Source organism: Poromitra crassiceps, assembly GCF_964638095.1.
Source record: "Poromitra crassiceps genome assembly, chromosome: 27".
In the NCBI taxonomy this organism is placed as follows: domain Eukaryota; kingdom Metazoa; phylum Chordata; class Actinopteri; order Beryciformes; family Melamphaidae; genus Poromitra; species Poromitra crassiceps.
In genome coordinates, this window is record NC_139650.1 from 3,468,308 (window position 1) to 3,492,034 (window position 23,727).

The window sequence follows — 23,727 nt, forward strand, 5'->3', positions numbered from 1 at the left end:
GTAGATGTGTCACTTCTAATCTCCAGTTCACTGATTCACCTGGCAAGGTTGTGACAGCTGTCTCATGTTTTACCAAGGCGCACCGTGTGTGACGTACAGTACGGTAGGCTTAATTATATTTACTTTAGCCCGCCACAAAGCAATTAGCTTCGTAATGATCGGAGGGATACAGCAGGTGATTAGCCGCACATTTAATCACACGTCGAGTCGCATGCATGTTTTTGAACATTAGGGAAGACTGATGCACACATATTTGGAGTCTGGACATTAGTGAACCTGTCGTGAACCTGCTGAGCTCACCCCGTCCTCAGACGGAGAGGAGGCTTGCCAGCGAGACTAGCTCACCCCGACAGTGGCCGTTCAACAGTGTAGCTGGGAGTTGAACGAAGTTACACTTATGACTTGGTTTAATCGTCAATAGTTGTACTAGCCATTAACTCTTTTAGCAAAAATCCACCCCGGCGCTAGCCTGATGTCAATCTGAATTGTCAACTCGTTACACTCACTCCACATGGATCATTTTACATCGTGTTGGAAATCGAAAACAATATGTCAAAACCATTGACATGTCAAAACACTTAGGACAAGCATGCAAGTCAACTCGGACAGTGGGCGGATTCAGCGGTCTGGACTGGACCCGGGCAACCCCAACACTGAATCCACTTGTGTTATTGATAAGCAGCTCCCCCAAACCTAGAAACCAGACAAGTCAAATTTTTATGGAGAGCCAAACCATGTACTACAATCATGGTGGATGATATACAGATTCAAATAAGCTCCATTTCATGGTGTGTCATCTGAGGTGTTTGTCACTGCATCCTCAAATTTTTTCTTCCATTTATTGTTTGTTGATCAGATACACAATTTTCACCTTGATGGCCTCCTCATGAGAGTCTTGGCCGTTTTATTTCTAGACTTGTTGTGAAATACTTATTTGCATTGTTAACTATCAATCAAACTATCCAAGTTCTTTATCTAAATTCTCTTAGTTTAGATTTCCTCCTGGATGCTGGTCTGTTAAAGGCCATTTAACCTCTTGGCAAATTATGTTTCAGTAGATTATATATGTACATGTATGTGTGTGTGTATATATATATATATATATATATATATATATATATATATATATATATATATGATGTCAGGCTATATGATGTCACAAATGCCTATGACATCACTGATGACGTCATAGGCATTTGTGACATCATATAGCCTATGACATTGTGACGGCATCAGTGACAGGCGAGGCCACACGGGCGGCAAGCCTAGGGTTTCGGCCCCGATACCCTACTGTGTATATATATACTGTATATATATATATATATATTTTTTTTTTACAGTTCCTAATGTAATTCAGGTGTTTTCAGCTAGTTACAAATTCCCCAGTTAAGAGTGGGTAGTGTAGTGTGTATTTGTAATAACATGATTTGTTTCTTTTCAGATGAAAACCTGAATGATGTGAGCTGTGGGGTCTTGATAAAGCCTTTGTGACACCTGGAAGTGGCTGCTGATATGGTGACAATGAGACCCACCCTCAGGACCCCCCAGAGTCTCACTCTTTCCTTATGAAGAGTCTGGGGAAATGTTGCCAGAGTATGGATCTAGGCTATCACCTTCCATGCAATCCCATTTTCACAGCGCTTAAATTAAAATGACTGGAGGGAAAATGGAAAAAGTGCCGACTGAGAAGGAGATGGATAGCATTACAGAGACTGAGGAGGAGAATCCTGATGGTGGTTCTACTTCAGTGACCAGGCCTACTCAGTGGGAAGTCAGAGGGACTGGAGAGGACTGTGAGCAACCAATTCAGGAGGACCCAACAGCCTATCTCAAAGCTAACACTCAGGACACCCCGAACCTAGCCACTCCACAAGACTCTGGCATTGGCGAAGCAGAGAATTCTGCATTTACAGAGGCCAAAGAGGATACTGAGGAGGTTTTCGACTGGTTAGAGGAGCAATCTGCTGGAGCTCATGTTGAAGTTATGGATGAAGAAGAGGACGACGTGGCAAATGAGTATATGAATGGGGAGTCTGGTTGGAGGAACTCTGGAACTGGAAAGAGGGGTCAAAATTCATCCAATGCCATTTCCTCTTCCTCCATTCCAAAAGGTAATGTGTTGGGTGGCGGCAGGCACAAGCAGACCCGTAGACGTAACCACCACCACAACGCGCAGAACCGGGGCCGCAGGCGAACAGGCAACCAGCTTGTCTTAGCTTTCAAGGAAAGGCTGTCAGAGTCTCTTTGCTGGTGCCTCTCCTGTATCCGTATGGTGATTGAGCTTATTGTCACACTAACACACCATTGTGGAGTTTGTGTGGAGACTGGAGGGCTGAAACTGTACAACTTTGGGCAGTATCTCCTTGCAAAAGTCACAGATGTCCCTGCGATGAAGGCAGATGCTAGTCGGATTCTGGAATGGACAAAGTGCACAGGAGGAGACCTGGTTGATAAGAGTGTTCGGTCAGCGAAGTGGGTAAAGATGGTTGTCTCAACTTCTTTCAGACTCTTCTGTGCTTTGGTCATTCTCGGGTCCCAGTGGGCAAAGGGTTTATTCGTGCGACTCGGCGGAGAGAGGGGAAAACGATGTTGGGCAGCTTTGCAGGATTCAAGGATCTGGAAGAGGGTGGTCGTCCTACTGGAGAGAGTCAGACGCTGGTTCAGGAGGAGCAACAGCCAGGGACCATCATCCACCCCCGAGTCACCTGGCAGAGCGTGGAGATGCCAGCCAGGCCAGGAGCTGGAAAGACTGCTGGCATTGGCTCAGGTACCAGAGGACGAGCTTGACCCCTTCATAGTGCTCGGCGTAGAGGTCCATGCCACTGAAGCTGAGCTGAAGAAGGCCTACAGGCAGCTGGCTGTCCAGGTGTGTGCAAAAAGAAAGAATGAAAAATGTATCCTGATGTATCAATGAAACATCTCATTCATTGCGTGACCATTTGCCACCTGAACAGCCTGAGTGTCTCTCCTTTACTCATACAGTCTTTCTTCTCTCCTTTCTCACTTAGGTCCATCCAGACAAGAATAAGCACCCACGTGCTGGAGAGGCCTTCAAAGTCCTGAGAGCTGCCTGGGATATTGTCAGTAATCCAGAGACCAGGAGAGAGTATGAGTTGTGAGTATCCAGCTTTTTCCATGGCAGTTGCCAAGTTATGCTCTCAGTCTGGTCGAAATCCTTGATGTCTCCCTCTCAATGTTCTCTGTGCCTCTAGTCTAGATGCAATGCTCTCCTGCATTATAGCATATTAGTTTACATATCGTTTTCTGACTTCAAAAACTTAACCTTTGTTGGAATTTATACACCGTACTTACTTATATGTACAATGGTGACATTTATTACAAAATAATAGGGGTCGGCAACCTTTCTGACATGAAGTGCCATTGATTTTCAAATTTGCTCGTCAATCAGTTTGCGAGGATTTTTATCTGGAGGACCTGACATTGTCTGTCTTTCGCGCCAACACTTTCGTCTACTCTCTGCTGCTTTGGAATGTATGGAACGCAAGGAGGCTAAACAATCAGAGGCAGAGTAGCACAGGTCACTACACTAAATATCCTAAATAACAGGCGGCGCAACTGCAAATGGCTGTGATTGTGAAATAGGTCATTTGCCAAAGAATTTAAACATTTCTACAAAAAAGCTCAATTGTGGATTTATTGCTAGTCGTCCCACTGGTTAACCCTTCGTGTGCCAGAGGTGGCACCTGTGCCCTATGTTGCTGACCCCTGGTCTAGGTCTAAGTTGATTTAAGATTATTTTTTCTTTGAAGACTATTTGTATCCAGTTTGATTTGCTGAAGGCGTACTCTGTTGCAACACATCAGCAACGGGTCTCTTTCCCTGCACAGGAAGCGCATGGCAGCAAGTGAGCTCTCAAAGTCCATGAATGAGTTCCTCACTAAACTGCAGGATGACCTGAAGGAAGCCATGAATACCATGATGTGTACCAAGTGTGAAGGCAAGCACAAGTATGTCACGCACACCGAACATCTCATCTGCAATGTCAAACATTTCCTGACTCTGATCAGTTCAATAAACAATACAAGTTACTTGTACATTTTGTAAAGAAAGAAAGAAAAAAGATGCATAGTAAAATAGCACAGTCACAAGTGCCCCATGTCTTCTTGGCTCAATATGAACATTGTTGGTGTTTTTTAGGCGGTTTGAGATGGACCGGGAGCCGGCGGAGGCTCGGTTCTGTGCAGAATGTAACCGTTGCCATGGTGCTGAGGAGGGGGACCTCTGGGCAGAGTCCAGCATGTTGGGTCTACGAATTACATACTTTGCCTTTATGGACGGCAAGGTTTACGATATTACAGGTGAGCTTCAGCTTTTTCTTATTTGTTCTATTTTTCCTCCCCCAACAGAAACAATAATAATGTCATATGGCACCTGAGCTCAGCTTAGGGCTGGGCGATACATCTATTTTATCAGTTGTTCATTCAAATGTATGGTTTAGGACAGGGATACTCAACTTGCTTTGCCATGGGGCCACTTTCGTGAAATGATAGGAGGCCAGGGGCCAGTTAATAAACAAACGATATAAATGTTTCTGTAGCGGATTGTAGGTTTTTGGGTTTAGTCTGACAATGTTGTGCACACCGGATAGTTAGTTAGTTAGGTTAAGTTAGTTAGGTTAAGTACATACAGATCCTTTCCAAAAAATTAGAATATCATGGAAATACCATGGTATCACTGGTTTAGGATGTTGTATAAAAAAGAAAATCGAGACAGACTTTAACCTGGGCAAATGATCAGTCTCATCAATCAAGCCCCATGCTTCCCTGAGCTGGCTGGAGGTGAAACACACACAAAACACATGTTATTTTGAGGCCATGTTGCCCAGCTCCTAGCTCAGATACACTTCAAAGCAGTGGCGAGCTGCCTTTTTCTGAAATGTAAAGGTTTAAACAATGATCGATGAATTTGTTGTTGTGGAATTTGGCAACGTAGATGGAATTTAATTCAGAGTATGTACTTGATGCCTACATCGACAAGTTAAAGGAAAGCCTAGTTGACATCAAAGAAGGACTGCTACACAAATTCATAGGCTGATCTGACAGACCAAAAGTTAGTATTTGTTCTCTGCAAAGCACAGACCCGTTCTGATCTCATGTTTCAGAGTGGGCAGGTTGCCAAAGAATAGGCATTTCTCCTGACACACACCGTGTGCCCTATCACATCTCCTTTGGTTCCAAGAACAACAGCAACTCCACACGACACAGGTAAGTCCCCTGAGGATGAAGGCATCAAACAAGTGTTTCAAAATGAGCGTAAGGGCATCGGGGTAGTACAGCGGTAGATTCCCTGCCTACCAACATGAGGGTCGCAGGTTCGAGCCCCCCTGTTACCTCCAGCTTGGTTGTGCGTCCATACTGGACCAATTGGCCGTGTCTGCGGGTGGGAAGCCGGATTAAGGGCATGTGTCCTGGTCGCTGCACTAGCGCCTCTGGTCGGTCGGGGCGCCTTTCCTGGGTGATAGGGAACTGGTGGGAATAGCGTGATCCTCCCACGTGCTACGTCCTGCCGGTGAAGCTCCCCGCCATCAGGTGAAAAGAAGCGGCCGGCAACTGCACATGTATCGGAGGAAGCATGTGTGTGTCTACGGCTCTCCCTAGCAGAGGGGGTAGCGACCGGGGCAACGGGGAATTGGCCAAGTACAATTGGGCAGAAAATGGGCGGAAATCAGGAAAGAAAATCACAATAAAATAAACTTTATATAGGCAGCACCTTTACATAAAATACAAAGTGATTTACAGAAGAAATAAGATAAAGACCTTCTCTCAACTTTCCACTCTGATTGTGAGCTCTTTAATTTTCAGGACGCCCTCGGAGCCCGCCACAGGGCCAAGCAACCCTGCTGACTTACAGGACTTCTTCAACCGCATCTTCAAGGGAGGGCCTGCTAATGACATGGCTGCCAACGGGGGCTTCTTCCCCTCAGGTCCGCCCCCCGCTCACCCACCTGGTGCTGCAGCACCCCCGTACACTCCTCCCCCGGCCCAGTCAGGCTTCTTCATGCCAGGAGCTCAACGTCCAGAGCCCAGCGAGACCTGGGCAGAGGGTGGCAAGCCACCCAGGAGGAGGAAGAAGGTCCGCAAGCCCTTTCAGAGGTGAAATCTGTTGACCCTCTCCATTTAAAACCATAGTGACACAGGGACACCACAAAATAATGGCCATGTCTGTCTCTCGCCTGCCTGTGGGCGTGCCAAGATCTGCCCCTTCACGAGTTGAACTCAGGAAGATTCATGTGGGTAGGGCTGCCATTCTGACCGTCCACACGGCGTCAGCCAGAGAGAGTCTGGATCATGAGAAGGAAGCAGTGATCTGAGTTGAAGTGTCGAAGGAGGCTTTAAGAGGTGGCAGTGACGGTGCTTTACCTCATTTCACCTTTTTTGTTGTTGTCTTTAAGACGATTGTAGCCTTGGCATTGAACTCTTATCAGGATGCTGTAATGAAACGTATAGAGCCAAAGTGGAACGTCACTTCCTGCTTCAGCACTGTACCAGAGATTTTCATGCGCCATTTATTTTCCCATAGACATTTCGTAAAATGCTTATAAAAATAGTTTTACTTCGTCAAACCAAACGGTTTCAGATATATTTAGAAACAGGAGAGACCACATAACATTTCACTCGGACCAAAACGTAAAAAAGAAGAAAAAAAACGCGGATTTAAAGAAAATATTTTGTGTTTGTGTTTTTTTTTCTAGTTTGGGTCCGAGTGAAATGTTATGTGGTCTCTCCTGTTTCTAAATATATCTGAACCGTTTGGTTTGACAAAGTAAAAATATTTTTATAAGCATTTTACGAAATGTCTATGGGAAAATAAATGGCAGATGAAAATCTCTGGTACAGTGCTGAAGCGGGAAGTAGGCGGTCACTTTGCCTCTCTATTGTCCCGTCTTAATTTCCTGCCAAATCCTGCATTGCATGCACGATTTATTCACTCGCATTTGAACACTTGTGTTGTCGTTTTGGATAAGGTTCTATTTCTGTTAAGACATTCGGTTCGGACGCAGTGAGAATTGTAGAGAGGATTAAAGCCAATCGTAATGTGGAAGATGATGAGCTGCTTGACTGCGTCAGTGTTGCTTTGACTTGCACACTCGTGATACAGTATGTGGGTCTGCTTTTAGATCTGCAACACGCCCATCCCCTTTTCAAGAATGAATCCAAACCAGCCGAGCCCGATAACGTCATAAGCAAATGTACCAATACGCAACAAAGTCCAACAAATTGGATCATGGAGGCAATAATTGTTTGTCGTTTATTGAAAGGGAGCATCACGAAAATTACGATACTGCAGTGTTTCGCGTTACGTAGATGGATTTAGAGATACGAGGAGAAAGTGCACTTCTTAAGCAGCATTGCATGCTAGGTTAGCCTGGTATGTATTGGCTGGCTAGCTAGCTTGCTAACATTAGCCAACATGCCAAAATGGTGATGGTTATCTTCCCAAACAGAAGCAAAATCATTCACACACCCTTCAAACCTGTTGCCTTCTGTAGTAAATTGGTTTCTGTGATTTATATTTCTTTGGAGACAGTTAATGAAGTTTGTAATAATAGTATTACGTTTGTGCAGAGTGCTTTTCATTCTCGGCACTCAGTTCTTTACACTAACAGTGCATTTTGAATGCTTCCGGGATAATTCCAGCGTTTTAATGTGGTAGATCAGATGGTTGTTTGGTCTGGTAGCCTGCTAAATCAGAATGCATGATGCTGATTTCTGTATGGTAATTACCAGAGAATCAAATCCTGCATTCTAAGACCACTCATGTCAAAGAACCATCTATCGCATTAAAATAATATTCATCGTTAAGGATAATTAGGCCAACCACTCAGTTGAAGAATTTGTATTTGTATAGCCACAGATAAATGTTTGTGAACATGAGCGTTTCTCTCCCAAGGCAGAGACCAGAGAAATACGATGTGAACCTGTGACGTAGTCGAGGTGTGAAATATAGAGCCAAGTTAGCGCAGATGGCAAAGGTGCATTTATTCCGATTCAGAGCTGCTTACATCAAAATAAGGCCACGTTTAGACGACAACAGTCTCTGCGGAAAACGACACACTGGCGTTGCGATAATGATTTGCGTGCAGACTGAAGCCGCAAAAAACTCTGAACGGCGTCAAGTGAGCCAGAATAACATTGAAACTTCTGATTAAAACCTTCACAACAATGGTAATTAAATAAACTAATAGCTTTATTGATACATGTTGCAACGTTTTTTTGTGTGTGTGATCTGAAATACACAGAAGACATATAGAACACAGACAACTCAAGTCAATTTTAACCAGTAGTGAGTCTACTCACTACTGGTAAAAACAGTTCTGTTTTTTATTTACCCAGTTAATAAATTAGCCTACAGCTTTTATTTTGAAGGTAAAACGCATAGCTTCCTCTATTCTGTCTATTTCTAACGGGCTTGATTTAGCTTTGTAGGATTAATGAATTTTCCCCGCCATAGAGACAGAAATCACGAGTGGTAATAAACTGCACCTGATTGGATTACAGAATAAAAACCCATGAGGCCTAAAGCCCCATAAAAAAGACTTTGCAGCACAATTGGGACTTGAGGAAATGCATCTGGCAGTGAGTTGTCTTCAATTATTGAATGCGGGAGTGATGAATAGGCTATGTGCGACGTTAGTAGCGGGCACTTGACACAGATTATGTGATTTTAGCAAATTGTTATGTTTGTTGAATACAATGCGATTCATTGGGCCTGTGCCATAAGGCTGTATTGGGCTATAGTTAAATCTTCAATGCTTGTCATTGTCTTCCATGGCGAAGGCGTGCTGTGTCGTCACCTGAATTTGTGGTTCACCACTTTAACACGGCAACGGTGAGGGCGGCGTTATTAAGAATTTTAACTTTTTTTGCGTTTTCACGCCCTAAGAACGCCGTTCCCGTGTAAAAGGAAGGCACTAACGCAAAAAAAAAAGTTTGACGTTTTATGCAGGGAGCATTGCCGTGTAAACGGGGCCTAAAACTCACAAGCTCTAAAAATTCAAAACGTACCACTAAATCTGTCTTGCTAGTTTCTGGGACAAATTCAGATTTATTTAATTATATGATTACATCAGACAGGTTCAAATCTCGTATGCTGGTTCGTGCCCTTGGGAAAGTTTCAGACTACATGCACCACAGACCCATAGCAATAGCATTGATGAATTTAGTGGCATTCCCCTGTAATCTTTTAAAAATATGAAGCCCCATGCTAAGCTTATTGATACAGTGTCCATGCTAAGCTTATTGATACAGTGTCCATGCTAAGCTTATTGGATACAGTGTCAAAAGTTTGAAAGCGACCTTGACATTTTTGGTCTCTCCTATTTTGCTTTACCAGGCTCACATCACATTCTGGGGAAAACCACTTTAAGAAGCCCAGTATGCCGCCCCCTAGTGACAGGCTTTGATGTTTTGATTTACTGAAATCATGTTTCACTCTTTACATTAAGAACTGTGAACATGTGACGGCCACATGAGTTTTAAGCATATTTTGAAATAGTAAATTATGTTAATTTACCAAAAAAAAAAAAAAAAAAACTACCTGGACATAGTTAGAGTGGGATCTGAAAGTTGCTAAGATACCCCCCCCCCCTCGTTAGCATTGTCCAACTCCCTAAAACTGGCATGGATTTGCAATAGCTGCGACCACATAATGCAAATTTCCCACCCTACTCTGTCACTGCCACCCTGCATCCCCCCCACCGCCCCCCTTTTAGCCAATTGGCATGAACACAAACACACCTACACACACACACACACACACACACACACACACACACACACACACACACACACACACACACACACACACACACTTGACCTCCATGCCAAATTTCAGTCTCCAAGGGTTTGAAAACCGTGGCCTCCAAAGGGTGGGGAACTTTTTGTGGACCCACAGAGCGACCTATAGAGCTTCAAATGACCCAAAAAATAGCTTGTTTTACCATTCCACTTAGTTTGTGACTGTCACTTGTTGAAATGTGAAATGCTAAGTAGATATGCAAACACATAAAGTGCCAATACATAAGAATTAACCCCCCACAATGTGATGTGTCACTGGGAAAGAAAAGGTAGTGACCAAAACCCTTCATGTATACTGTAAAATGTCAGGTACTTGTAAATATTACCTGAAGTTTAACCCATTTGAAATGTCCCATGGGACTGCTGTTATCTGGGGACACACAGAAACTCTAACCCGGGGTGAATTCATTTTTGTGGGGTGCCATCTCATTAATATGACCCACATCTCTTAGCAGATTAGAATTGAAGAAATTCTTATTTTTATCTCTTGCGGTTTTGCCGACATACATTAAATACATTTTTAGCTAACCACATAGTGCCATAACAATCTGCTCACATGAACACATGCAGACCTCTGTAAGCCACCAACTGCAACTGAGTGATTAGGTCCTACTCATCCCATGCCATCTGGATGGGGTTCAACATTCAAATGTCAAGGTCTCCACTAAAGTCTCGGTAAGGGCAAACAGCTTATTCACACTTTTATCTCCCTGCTGTGTGACGAATAACGAATCGTGAAAAATCACAAAACTAAGATTTTATTGAGCCATTGATTTTTGGGTCTGGTTTCGGTACTTGCATATAAATTACAATTCCAGGCAAAGTGAATTTAACAAAACCAACTGTTATTGTTTACAACTCTGATATCTGAAGATTATTTTTTAGTACAGTGATTATAACTGCGGTAATACATTTGATTAAGGCTATTTTTTTTTATATTTGAAGTTTGTTGAAATGCACCATGTTGGCACAACTCTGCTTTTTCCCCCCTCCCCTTTATTTTTTTTTGTTACTTTGCAGGATCATCAGCTTGAAGAGGTGGTCCTCTGTTGAAAATATTATTTGCGCTTTTTGAAGTTGGATGTTAAGTTTGCAATGTTATTCTTGATTTGTTAGATTTTCTAATTGGATGTTTGAGAGCCAGTTTCCCAGACATGGATTCAAGTCTTAAACTACAATGGCCCTTTAATATGGACAGACTCAAACTGGATTTCACAGAAAGTTAAACTTAAAACTGAAAATAGTCAAGAGATTGAATTTGTTCTGGTGAAATGAAAGATGAGAGCCACTACAGGACTATGATGACTCAAATGAAGGGGCAGGTTTAAATTCAGATTAATGTCGCTGGTCAGTGGCAGTATATGAAAATGGGTGTCAGTGGTAGCCCCTCAATACTAAAGGAGGTCAAACATAACTGCAGTTACACATTTCTTTGAGACATTCAAAATCAAAAACATTTTCAAATTTGGCGCATTCGATTTTTCATTTTTTTCAATGATGTGTGTAATATTGGCTACAGTTGGCTTTGTTTGTCCAGGGGTTTCCATTGGGCCTCAATTCCATCCAAACTGTGGAGCCCTAGTTTTAACGTTTATAAGGCAGAATACAGTGATGTCTGCTTTGACTTGTTCAGTGCCGTTTGGTTATTAAGGTAGCAAGTCCAAGAAGATGAACTCAGTGGAAGAGCCAACACCCCCCCAGAGTTTTGATTTCTTTGAGCAGAATATGCAGAAGTATTGCAAAAAAATCTGACAATCATCAGGGTTTAATGTGCAGGACACTTAAAAGTACATGTACCATTTTGTTAGGGAATAGGGGGTGAGTTGCCCGGTTGGCAAACGGTTTTAAAAAGTTCACCGTTGGGTTTCTTTCCCTCGCTTACTCTGGTTTTCAAAATAAAGGTGATTTCCTATATGCACAACTTTGGTCGTTTTATTTTTTGCTCAGTACACACAAGGGATGATTTCTCTGCTATTTAATGATGCATATACTTATATTAGACCATTTGAATTAATGACTAGGAAAGTAATGTCACACTGTGTACAAAGCACACATCCTGATAAGATGTAGCATGTTAGCCTGACTAGGTCCCGTTCTATCAAATTGCATGAAGGTTTAATTTGACTAAAGCCACGCTGAAAAGAGTTCTCTGAGTTCATGTTTTACCTCATATGGCTCCTCCCTTCGCTGACCTTACTAACCATGGAAAGAGGGCGGGGCATGTCCATCGCTGCTCCTTAAAAGGAGTTGTTTCAGAGAGGTGCAGATCTCTGGACAATGGTTGATTTCTTATTCACTCACCTCATTTGTACCGCCCCCTAGAGGTTAAGTTCATTTAGAGGGGAGACACTTGTGGTTTCACTCCTTCAGACCGGTCCAAACAAAGCAGTCATTAGCCTTTTTCACAGAAGACATTTTGTGTCTAAAAGGCAGGAAGTAACACAGGTGCACCCAAAACATTAACGGAGGCCCCGGCACTGGAACACTGAAATGGATTGGAACTTGGAAACCCGCATTAATATTTTGCTTGCACCTGTGTTACTTCCTGCCTTTTAGACACAAAATGGTTGCTGTGAAAAAGGTCAATACCATTGCCTTATCTCTGGCAGTGAGGCAAGCCTCAGCTGTCCAGCAGTGAGTGTTCCACTTCCTTCTCACTACTGATATCCTTCCTTTATGTAGGCCGGCCAGAAACTAAACTCTTACAAAGCGTAGCATTGTTTTAATAAATGTTTACCAGCCCTGGGTTAAGTAGTACTCACAAATACATCTTTGTTTGTCTTAACCTGTGTGGAGGAGTCGACCAGATGGGTGACGTTCACCACAGCTGCTCTCACAAATCTATAATAAAATGGACTCAAATAATGTGGAAAGCCCCATCTGGTAATATAGGCAACAACAAAGAAAACTACAGGATTTGCAAATATTATCTGGGCCATGGGTCTGTGTCACAAAGCACTCAACGTAGTCAGGGTGTCTCTGCGATGGCGGGCTGCACAAAACCAACCGAGGAGGATTCCTGCACTATACTTGTAACAACATGGACAACTCCACGGCAATATTAGGATAAGATGAAACTATTAAGTCACCCTGGAGCAAAAGTAAAATGATTCAGCGGGGGAAATGAAACGGTATACAAGCACATATACAGGATATCAAATCAAATGAAACACGATAAAAAAATAAAACGATAAAAGCAACTAGACTATGAACAGTTGTGTGTGGTTCTGGTTATGTTAACATGCTGCCGACTGTAAAAGTGGGACACACGTGGGGGGAAAAGTAAATTATTAACATTTATGTTCCCATCAAGGACAACAAATTGAGCAATGCAATGAGATTTGACAACGAGCAATAGAACATTGTGACCGTGAAAAGTCACACTGCTGCTGCTGAGACGAGAGGCTTGCTGGAGGGAAACTGCAGATGTTGTAATGCATCAATAAATGGGCTTATCACTGTGCTGTCATTAAGGCAGGTACGTTTCCTGCTATTTGATAGAATCCCTCTTTTATAGCCAACATGTATTCTGTATGTACATGTATCATGTATGCTACAAACATGTATTCTATCTGATCTAATCACTTATCAGAGAAAGAGAAAAAGTTTGGTCCTGTGTACCCAGGCCCACAGGATCCCCTAGGAGTGGCTTTTTATACGTTTGGATCGGATAGCCTGAACTTAACTTGCAGGTTAGCTGTGCAGCCTCAGTTACCATGGTGATGTACCTCGCTATAAAGTGAGCCACCATGCCAGTTACCATGGTGATGTAACCTCGCTATAAAGTGAGCCACCGTGCCAGGTAAGGCCTCGAGTTATCTCGCTAACCCACTGATCTGGCTTCATGAGACAGGCCCCTGGTCTGATGTTTATCTTTCTCATATTTACATTTGCATATATATATCTATGATCAAAATGGAACGGCATTGTCCACAATAAGAAATACCTCAACTCAACCGCTCTCCAACTCTCCTTCCCCTAAAATAGAAAATATGAAGATTATCGTATGATATAAGTAACACTAGCTACTTCAGCCTGTGCCAACGGACCCTTTTCACAGCAGCCATTTTGTGTCTAAAAGGCGGGAAGTAACCCGGTGCAAGCAGAACATTAATGAGGGTTTCCAACTTCCAATCCATTTGGTGTTCAGCAGCTGGGGGCCCTCATTGACGTTTTGCTTGCACCTGTGTTACTTCCTGCCTTTTAGACACAAAATGGCTGCTGTGAAAAAGGCGTATACCCCCCCCTCCCCTCTTCAACTAGAGTTTGCCTTTCAGTCCCTCTATAACTGAGTGGAGCAGTGTACAGTCCAGATAGGCCACCAGGCCGCCCTGGTTGGCCCAGCGGTCCGCCCCTTGACTCTGGGTGTGTGGCTGGTGATAGACCAGTTGTGCCCGGTGACCGTCTGTCCCGGCGCCGGACTGCAGGCACTCGCTTAGGTCCACCACGCCGCCTCCGAGGGCCCGGAGCAGGGCGTGAGGGGCGCAGGAGTCCCACTTGAAGGTGCTCCCCTCTGAGAGGACGTAGACGTCGGCCAGGCCCTGGATGACGCACAGGATCTTGTAGCCGGCTCCCGAGGCGTACGTCAGCTTGCCCGGGCCACCACACAGCGGGGCCAGGGCCTCCTTCACCACCTGCTTCTCGCTGCAGCTCAGCACCGCCGACAGCCCTGTGGTGGCAGCTCTCTGTTGTTGGGGCCGGGAGACGGAGCAGGAGTTGAGTCCTCCACACGACACGCCCCAGAAATGCTTCCCTGTCCAGCTGTGTTGGGCAACATGAACGCAAATGGAAATCAGTGGTGAGCTGAGTACGACATTTTCAGATTCGTTTCCTGTAAACTGTAAAGTTCCTTCTTCTTCTTCTTCCTCTTCTCCTCCCTTTTCTCCTTATCTGCCCTTCAGTTGAGTTACAGCAAAGCATTGGAGAGAGAAAACTCACTGCTTCTTTACTTTAGCACAGCTGAATTCTGACATAGCCAATACCGATAAAAAATATATTGTTTGCATTTAAATATATATATTTTTTTGACAATGATGAATATTGATTCAACGTGAAAGGATTAACTAAATATGCAACAAGCTTTGCTGGCATGATGGCATCTAGCTTACCAGTGACAGAATATATAGGATTTTTACCAAAATACCAGTCAGAAAGTTATTATTATTCAGAAGTACCTGAAATTAGCTTCAAGACTAATGTAGGGAAGCTCACTGCAAAACACTTTGGCATGATTAAGACAGTAATACGACATCAAACCTGGAGGCAGGTACATATGCTTTATGCATACTGTATGTCCTTTGAGCTACTTAAACTATTTGATATGAAGGACTTATAAAGGTTTATGAGACGATTTGGAAAACAAAACAAAAGTCCTATGAAGTTGCATAATGAATGCAGTAGGGCTGCAACTAACGATTATTTTGATAATCGATTAATCGGTAGGGTTAGTTGTCGATTAATCGGATATATTGAAATCGCGCAGAAATGCTCGATTTAACCCTTTGATGCATACAATTCCAACATTACGATGATTCTAGTAGTCCCTGCAACATAAGTCTGCATCAAAACATTCTTGTTTATACTGTATTCATTAGTGGTTTATATTGGAACACTTCAAACTTGCATACAAAAAGGGGGAAACCACAACCAAGTTAAATTGTAGAAAACTGTTTTTATTTACTCAAGAACATGAACACTTCACCAACACCACTTCACTTCCTCTCTCCTTCACTGCCTACTTCCTTTAGCCCTTCACCACTTCACTTCCTCTCTCCTTCACTGCCTACTTCCTTTAGCCCTTCACCACTTCACTTCCTCTCTCCTTCACTGCCTACTTCCTTTAGCCCTTCACCACTTCACTTCCTCTCTCCTTCACTGCCTACTTCCTTTAGCCCTTCACCACTTCACTTCCTCTCTCCTTCACTGCCTACTTCCTTTAGCCCTTCACCACTTCACTTCCTCTCTCCTTCACTGCCTACTTCCTTTAGCCCTTCACCACTTCACTTCCTCTCTCCTTCACTGCCTACTTCCTTTAGCCCTTCACCACTTCACTTCACTTCACACCACTTCTTCGCACTTCCACTGGTCAGGCTAATCCAGTTTCAATAATCTGAATTTAACTCAAATGAAATATGAATTTTTTTTTTTTTTTTGCCAAAAAGGCAACGAATCGATAATCAAATTCGTTGCCAACGAATTTAATAATCGATTTTAATCGATTTAATCGATTAGTTGTTGCAGCCCTAGAATGCAGTCACAGATGAAATGTCACATGTTTCATTGTCTACCTCTTACGTTTTTAAGGTGGCTCTCTACAGCCCTCTGCAAACTGAATTATTTCATGTACATTATTATTATTATTATTACTATCACCACTTCATATACACCATGTATTTATTACCTGTGCTGAAATCACTATCGCTGCCATTGCCACTCGCCACTTTAAAACCCCTTTTTAACCCAATATACTGTGTATACTGTATATTGCATCGCTGTCACTTTTATGTCTTTCATGCCAGTGTATGATGATGATGATGATGATGTGTGTTTATGCAAGTTCCCAAAGACAAATTTCCATCTTATGCAAATTTGATAGACAATAGAGTGATCTGAATCTGAATGACTCACCCGCCGCCTGCTGGATCTTTGTAGTTGAACGGCTGGTTGATGACGCCCATGACCGGCTCTCCCGTGCTGCGGAGGTAAACCCCGATCAGAACCAGAGCACAGTGCAGACCGGACGGAGACAGGTGACCCTCCTCCAACACCTCCTCGCGACCGTCAATGTACTGGCTGGTGGCATCTTCATTTTTTTTTAAAAACAGACAGAGACAAATGCATTTCCAAATGAGGTCTGACACTGATATTCAATGCTGCTGGACCCCACGGTGTGCCGGAATGGCATCAAACCCGTTGTCGCTGAGAGGAGGATGAGGAGCCTTTTACCTATGGGGTCGATCCAGATGGCGAGCTGCGAGGGGCTGAGGGGCACGCTCAGAGCCTCGGTGCCCGTCTCCACGCTGGCGGGGTCTTGGTGAATGGCTCGAGCCAGGAGAGATGCGGCCGTGTTGTCGCCGTCCAACACTGAGGCCAACAGCGCAGCGGTCTGCTCCTCTGTCGCACACACTGTGACCGTCACACTCTCTCCTGGGTGACAGAGAGAGAGAGAGAGAGAGAGAGAGAGAGAGAGAGAGAGAGAGAGAGAGAGAGAGAAAGAGAGAGAGAGAGAGAGAAGCAGGCATCGTGTCTTCATTCGATTTTGCATATTTGCGACAGAGCGTAGATGACTTGTTGTTAGATGTTTTCTACAATGTGTATATATATTCTTATTATCTTGGAGGTCAAATGACACCATGACAAGAAGGTTAAAGTTAAAGTGCAAATCTTTAGCTCTTGTTCAAGGCAATTTTCAGCCATATCTGATGAAGAGTTAAACAACTACAGCTATTCTAGTGTACAGGCCACACATTTCAATTCAAACCTTTTTGGAAGACTTAAGGCTCTAAAGTTTAACATTCAGTAATAAAGTATTGTTGTAATCGCAAATTCTTAATGGGAAATGGTGATCATCGATCCAGAGTTAAAACATTGTGCGTCTGCTGCACAGCTTCAAGAGTGGGAGGTATGACTTCAGCAATTAGTTTTCTCCTTTCTTACTTTCCTATAGAAGAATCTTTAGCGAGGAAAAACGGCTTGAGTTTAGAAATTGTACGTAACCGATTGTGAAACTGCTGCAGGAGCATGGGGATTTCAAGCTAGATTGATAACTTTGACTCTTGCTTACATGCTGCGAAAATAAGATGGTAAAAGCCTGGCGGTGGTTGTGTTTCAGTCTATCTAGAAGTCATTAGTAGGAATATTTGATTACAAACTAGTAGGGCTGTGGCGATTCACTTATCTCCCGATTCGATACTATCACGATTCTTGGGTGCCGATTCGATTTATATTGCGATTCTTAAGTATTGCGATTCTACGATTATTGCGATTCGATATTACGATTTATTGCGATTTTTGTTTATTTTTTTCTTTTCTTTTTTCAGTTTGTTTGCTTTTTTACACTAGATTAGAACATGGGAAAAGTTGAATCATACACTAGAGACTGTATATTATATATCATGAGTAGGGCTGGGCGATATAGTTAAAAACAGGGGCGGACTGGGATCATAATTCAGGCCGGGCATTAGATACCAAGCAGGCCAGGCCGATATGGGCCAACGCGCGTGAAATTTGGGCCGTTTGAAGCCAGATTTGGGCCATTTGAAGTCCAATTTTACAATGAGATGCACCCACTTTAACCCTGAGGTGTAATTATTACTTCAGACTAACTAATAAAGTAATAAAACCACTAGTAAACCAGTAGGCGGCGCCTGGCCTGCTGTTCAGTGAGTGGCCTGACTGCAAGCACCCAAAAAAAAAAAAAAAAAAAATTAAATTTGCGATTATCGATTCTGGAATAAAAGATCGATCCAAAAAATCGTGACATTAAAAATCGCGATACTTAGGTGAATCGATTTTTTCCCCCACCCCTACAAACTAGAGAGGACTACTTCAGCGAATGAGTATAATCCTAACCTATCCAAATACTGTGGCTGTGCATAATGACCCATGACCTCAAATTAAAGCATGTAGGTCACATCCAGCGTAAGGAGAGTACGGAGAGACACCAGCTAGCATTGCTTTGCTGCCCAAATACATATAGAGCCCATACCAAGCCCGTTTTCAAACTTGTTGGACTCCTCTCCGTGTATGAAGCCAATCATCTCAGGGAACTGGACAAACGAGAAGAGCAGAAGATGTTATCTAGCATTATCGGCAGAGAAATTACACAATAATATGCTCTACCAAGCCACGAACTCCTCCTTGTTAGTTCGACCTACCTGAGCTCCCACATCGTGGCGGATCATCTCCTGGATCACCACGTCAGCCAGAGTCTTGAAGTCCTGGACGAACTTCTTGTTTTTGTCGTCCCCGGTCTTCTCCTGCACGAGCAGCTGGAAGAGCAGAGGCTCCTGCCTGCACACCCGCGCCACAGTCGCTGCCTTCTCTGCCACCCGCAGCAACAGCCTCAGCAGATCAGCCATGCCTACTACAACCAAGAGAGAGGAACACAGACTTTTCTCAAAACAGTGAGGAGGGGGGGGGGGGGGGGGGGGGCAACAGATGTGTGTGAGACGGAGCGAGAGAGGAGAGAAGAGAGAGAGGTGTGTGTGTGAGTGAGAGGGAGGGGGGGAGGGGAGAGAGGTGACAGGTCACAGTTTCAGAGACTTGGCTAATTATAGCCTCAAAAGGGAAATAGGGCGTTTGTGAAAAAAGACTGAGGAGGGATGTGGCTTTGAGTCTTTGCGTGTAAAGTACAGCATTGTCTCTCTGCTAAAGACAAAGGGGCGCCTGACACAGATTTGCAGTCTTCAATCCCTCCAAAGCACTGTCACAGCAACCGTTTTGAGGTGGTAAAACAGGACGGAAAGCAGGTGTAACCAATGCCATTAATGATGATTCCATAATCCATTTCGGTGTTCCAGAGCCAGGGCCCTCATTAATGTTATTGGATACATCTGCTTTACTTCGTGCTTTACCCCCTCAAAACGGTTGCTGTGAAAAAGGCATATATGTATGTATGTGTACTAGGCATCTCACGCGCTCGATTCCACGCCAACTCACCGAGCTGGCCCTGCAGCTCAGCTGCTGCGTGGCCTCGCCTGCTCTATTGGCGCGCATGGGTCACGGGTGTGTTGCTCACAAAATGTTATTGCCCTTAAGTTTACATCAGTGCCTATGACATCATCAGTGATGTCATGAGATGGTTTTGCTCTTATGACATCACTGATGATCACAAGTGTAACCAAAAACCACAATATCAGTGCCTATAACATCATCAGTGATGTCATAAGATGGTTTGGTCTTATGACATTATCAGTCATAAGATGATTTTGCTCTCATGACATCACTATGACATCATCAGTGGGACAAAAAGTTAAACCAACGGAACAGAGATTGCCTACTTGCCCCTTTTATATAGATGTATGCATGTATATACAAGGAAATTTACCTGGTGTGGTTGGTGCAAGAATACAGGACACACACACACACACACACACAGAAACTAGGTCATTCTAGCCGGGGTATTGTATTGCAACGATACCATAAGAGATTAAACAATATAACGCTATATCCATAAAGCACTATATAATGTCACTATTTAATCACTATTGAGTGTCAGTTTTAAAATGTTCTGGGGATGACACAGGCCTCCATGAAATGTAAATAACATTAGCCAACCTAGTTGTCCTGACTTCTAACGCCTTGCTGACTGATGCTGATTATAATGTCCCAATGAACAGGGAGGGTCCATGGGTTAATTTTGTGAAAACAGCAAAGCAGTGAAGCACTAGGTAAGAAGAGAAGTGTGAGCCTTACCTAAAGCTAAGCTACACGCTGCGCTGCTTATGTCCTTTCCACGCCACCGTCCGCCTGTGTTCCTCTCAGAAGCTGTGTTTTATTTTCTGAAGTGACCAAATGCAGATCATCTGGGCCAGTTGACGGTAAAGTAAAGCAGTGGAATCTGGAATCTGCCTGCTCTTGGTTTCATGACGCCATCATCATGATACGGAAGGGCGGACCTTTTTATTTCTCTCAATGGGGCGGACGCAGATCAAGGCTGACAAATACAAGGTTGAGTCAGGTAGTCTGGGCACCTTCCACCCCGCTTTTTGTCATGGGGGCGTAAACCCCGGACCCAGAATTAACACCGGATGGCAATGCGCCTAACAACGTCTTTGTTGCCGTTAGCTTGACGCGGTGATGTTACCTAAACTAGAGTCTGATCAAAACAAAGCTAGCGTTACATAAAACAAAACGTTTATGCAATATGGCATCTCCGCCACCACCGCCTGACACACCGGTCAAAACGGTGAAAGAGGATTCTGATACTTGGGTCAAATTGTCAAGTTAACGTGAAAGTTGACGAGCTAGAAACGCTGCCATCCGGTCTAGGGCGGGCTCTAGGCGGGAACCAGTAGGGTGACAAAATCAATTGTGGGCGGGAGCCAGGCTCTTTCTCGCCGAGAAGAGCCTGGTGACGCGAGGTTACGGTTTAGGTTGAATGTATAAGGTAAAGACAAGGGGACACACATTCCGTGTAGTCCCGACAAACCCACGTAGTTGTTGGTTTTGAAAGCCACCCACTCAAAATATTTTCGTAAAAGTGCAAATATCAGCCACCCCGGTAGAAGAGGATTGTAGTTGTAGGAGTTTTGTGAGAAAATGCAACTAAGGCAGTCGACACTAATTTTGGCCTGAAAAAATGCCTCCTTGGCCAATGGGACAACAGCACATAACCATGACAGCCAATCATAGGTGTCTCCTTCAGGCCAAGATGGCGGATTTGCTGTGCGCTGATATATTTTGCATGTCACTTCTTATCAATGTAAGTTCTTTGGCTTTTTTATTTTTTAAACAAACATAATTCCTATATTTTTCTAAATTTGATTGAGTAGATAGCTACTGCTCAGCAAAGAACAGACATGATGTAGAATTACTTTAACTAAAATGTTGATGGTAATTTTGTGCTCAAAAGAAGGCTTCCACCATGACCACATGAGCCATGGCAGCTAATCTTCCTGAGGTCCACACTTGATAGTGTACATAACATATTACATTGTACATAACATATTACATAAACATTAAATTACATCAATTTAATTGATATAAAAATACATGAAGATACAATTCAAAGCTAGTCAACACAAATACATTTAGGTAGAATACTAATTAAAAATCGATATACAGAGATGAGATAGTGTTGATAATCCTCCCTGTCCTGTAATGAAGAGAAAATATTGAGTACTAGATGGATGAAACTGAGTAGAGATGCACTCATAAGGTCATCAGTCCACAAAACAATAAAGTGTTGAGAACTGCAACTGCACACTTTGTTACTTGAATATATATATATATATATATATATATATATATATATATATATATATATATATATATATATATATATATATATATACATACATACATACATACATACACATGTGAATCATTGTAAGATTAAAATTTCACAACTACAGTAAACAAAATAAATAAAATGTAAAATCAAGACAATGAAAGAGACACTATATTCAGACTGTTATGTTATTGTCATCTATTTTGTTTAATGCTTTGGTAATGTTCTAAAAATCACTAAGGAGCCCTCTCCTCTGCAGTGCACAGCGTTTGGTGTAGTTTTCATGTATTGGTCAGTCATACTATTTATGGCTGATATTGTGTTTGAGTGAGCAGTGGCTGCTCTGCTGCTATATTATAACCATAAGGGTTTAAAATCATTTAAAGCTCTTTGCTTTTAACAGCGGAGCCACACTTGAAAAATCAAAAGCTTATGCTTTGTATTTCATATCAGGTAGGCTAAATGAGTGCATTAAACGCTGGGAAGGGGGGGGGGGGGGGGATCGTGAGAGAACCATGATCTCAATTCAGAGAAAGAAAATCGTGATTCACATTCCATCCAGAATGGTGCAGCACAAGTTGACATAGCAACCTCACTTCCTCTGTTCTGCATAATCTCAGATTGCAATTATGCAAACTAATGGAAAACAGAGGTTGCATCATGGCTCAGCGTTAGTGAGGAAAGTGCATTTGGGGCAAACCTCAGTCTCACACAGTCGCTGTCATATCCTCAACAATAATGGGAATTTGCGTCTGCCTTCCGCATTAAATGGGACAAAATCCATTCATTCACAAACAAAACGGGGGAAATGGAGAAACTTGATCGCAGTCAAATGACACATTTGAGGAGCAAATGGTTTTTAGTCAAGCCCTTGACCACTAGTATCCATTAGGCATTGGGGGGGGGATGCATTAAGCAGCAGTGGATGGAGAATGAAGAACCACATGTGGTTGATCAATATAGCTTTAATGTTAACAGTACTGGGCGAGGCAGTCAGCATTCTGCCAGAGTCTCATCAGTCTCAGTTACTCCGTCCTCTCAGACACATCGCACACCAGAAAGAAGAGTTTCTCCAAGATGCAGGTAAAAAAACTCACTGTTGTATGATAATAACTGCATGTATTTTTATTGTGGGTATACGTGATACGTGGTTGAAAATCTATTTTTAGACAATTCTTCGTTTTGATCTTTGCCATAACCTGATAGTACACGCCTGCCGGACATGTACATTGCAATTGTGATTTAAGAAAATAAAGCTAAACAATTTGATCATACATTTGGAATTGATTGGAAGGACTAAAATAGCCATGTTTGTTACAGAAGTCGGAGCAAAGCATGTCAGACCTAGAGAGGGCTATGGTCACCATCATCCACGTGTTCCACAAATACTCCGGGAACAAGTGCAAGCTGAAGAAAGCAGAGCTGAAAGATCTTATCAACGACGAGATGAATCACTTCATAATGGTAGGTCGAAGTTGTGGATCTGAATGTGTCAAAATAATAATAATGGCATGCTCATGGGATCTTACATGGACTCATATGCGCTCACAAACAGTATGTGTCAATACTTTTACACTATTAACATGCGTTGTAACTATTAACACGTGTTGTAACTACAGTTACCACTTACAACACATGTTAATATATTAACATGTGTTGACAAGTAACACAAACGTGTGCAGTGTATAAAGTGGCTCATTGGCTTGAAATGTTCCACTTATGCCGAACAGAACATCCAGGAGAACGAGACTCTGGATGAGCTGTTTGCAGACCTGGACCAGAACGGAGACCTGGAGATCGACTTCCAGGAGTTCATTGCTCTAATTGCCATGGTCACATCAGCATGCCACGACCTCTTCGTCCCCAGTCACCATCAGCACTAGTTTCCACATGTACATGTTAGAGATCTGAGGTATACTGAAAAGGAGCATCTGTTTTGCTTACAGTATGTGCTAT

At 43.1% G+C, this 23,727-nt stretch overlaps 3 protein-coding genes across 5 annotated transcripts; 2 read left to right on the plus strand and 1 right to left on the minus strand.

Moving 5' to 3' along the window:
• Positions 1-1,666: 1,666 nt before the first annotated feature.
• On the plus strand, positions 1,667-6,629 carry dnajc14 (DnaJ (Hsp40) homolog, subfamily C, member 14; the record flags this gene model as incomplete). Its single annotated transcript, XM_083661961.1, has 6 exons — positions 1,667-2,866; positions 3,009-3,115; positions 3,849-3,968; positions 4,159-4,319; positions 5,123-5,225; positions 5,823-6,629. 6 exons carry the CDS (start codon positions 1,667-1,669, stop codon positions 6,115-6,117), a joined length of 1,986 nt encoding a protein of 661 aa, XP_083518087.1. The 3' UTR covers positions 6,118-6,629.
• A 139-nt stretch (positions 6,630-6,768) lies between these two features.
• On the minus strand, positions 6,769-20,394 carry inpp1 (inositol polyphosphate-1-phosphatase). 3 transcript variants are annotated; one of them, XR_014553796.1, is made up of 7 exons: positions 20,235-20,394; positions 18,695-18,903; positions 18,526-18,586; positions 16,764-16,964; positions 16,446-16,620; positions 13,593-14,579; positions 13,527-13,546 (listed from the first exon to the last, which is right to left on the minus strand). XR_014553796.1 is itself a non-coding variant. In XM_083661566.1 (6 exons), the coding sequence occupies exons 2-6, from the start codon at positions 18,896-18,898 to the stop codon at positions 14,078-14,080; spliced, it is 1,143 nt and encodes a 380-aa protein (XP_083517692.1). In that variant the 5' UTR covers positions 18,899-18,900; positions 20,235-20,394; the 3' UTR covers positions 6,769-14,077. The 3 variants fall into 3 exon arrangements, 2 of the variants coding, with proteins under 2 accessions (XP_083517692.1, XP_083517691.1); XM_083661566.1 differs by having other exon boundaries at positions 6,769-14,579; positions 18,695-18,900; XM_083661565.1 differs by having other exon boundaries at positions 6,769-14,579.
• Positions 18,938-23,654, plus strand: LOC310798999 (protein S100-B-like; the record flags this gene model as incomplete). The annotated part of the gene is made up of 4 exons (XM_083661568.1): positions 18,938-18,943; positions 22,750-22,854; positions 23,092-23,235; positions 23,502-23,654. Exons 2-4 carry the CDS (start codon positions 22,849-22,851, stop codon positions 23,652-23,654), a joined length of 303 nt encoding a protein of 100 aa, XP_083517694.1. The 5' UTR covers positions 18,938-18,943; positions 22,750-22,848.
• Between the last annotated feature and the right edge of the window lie 73 nt (positions 23,655-23,727).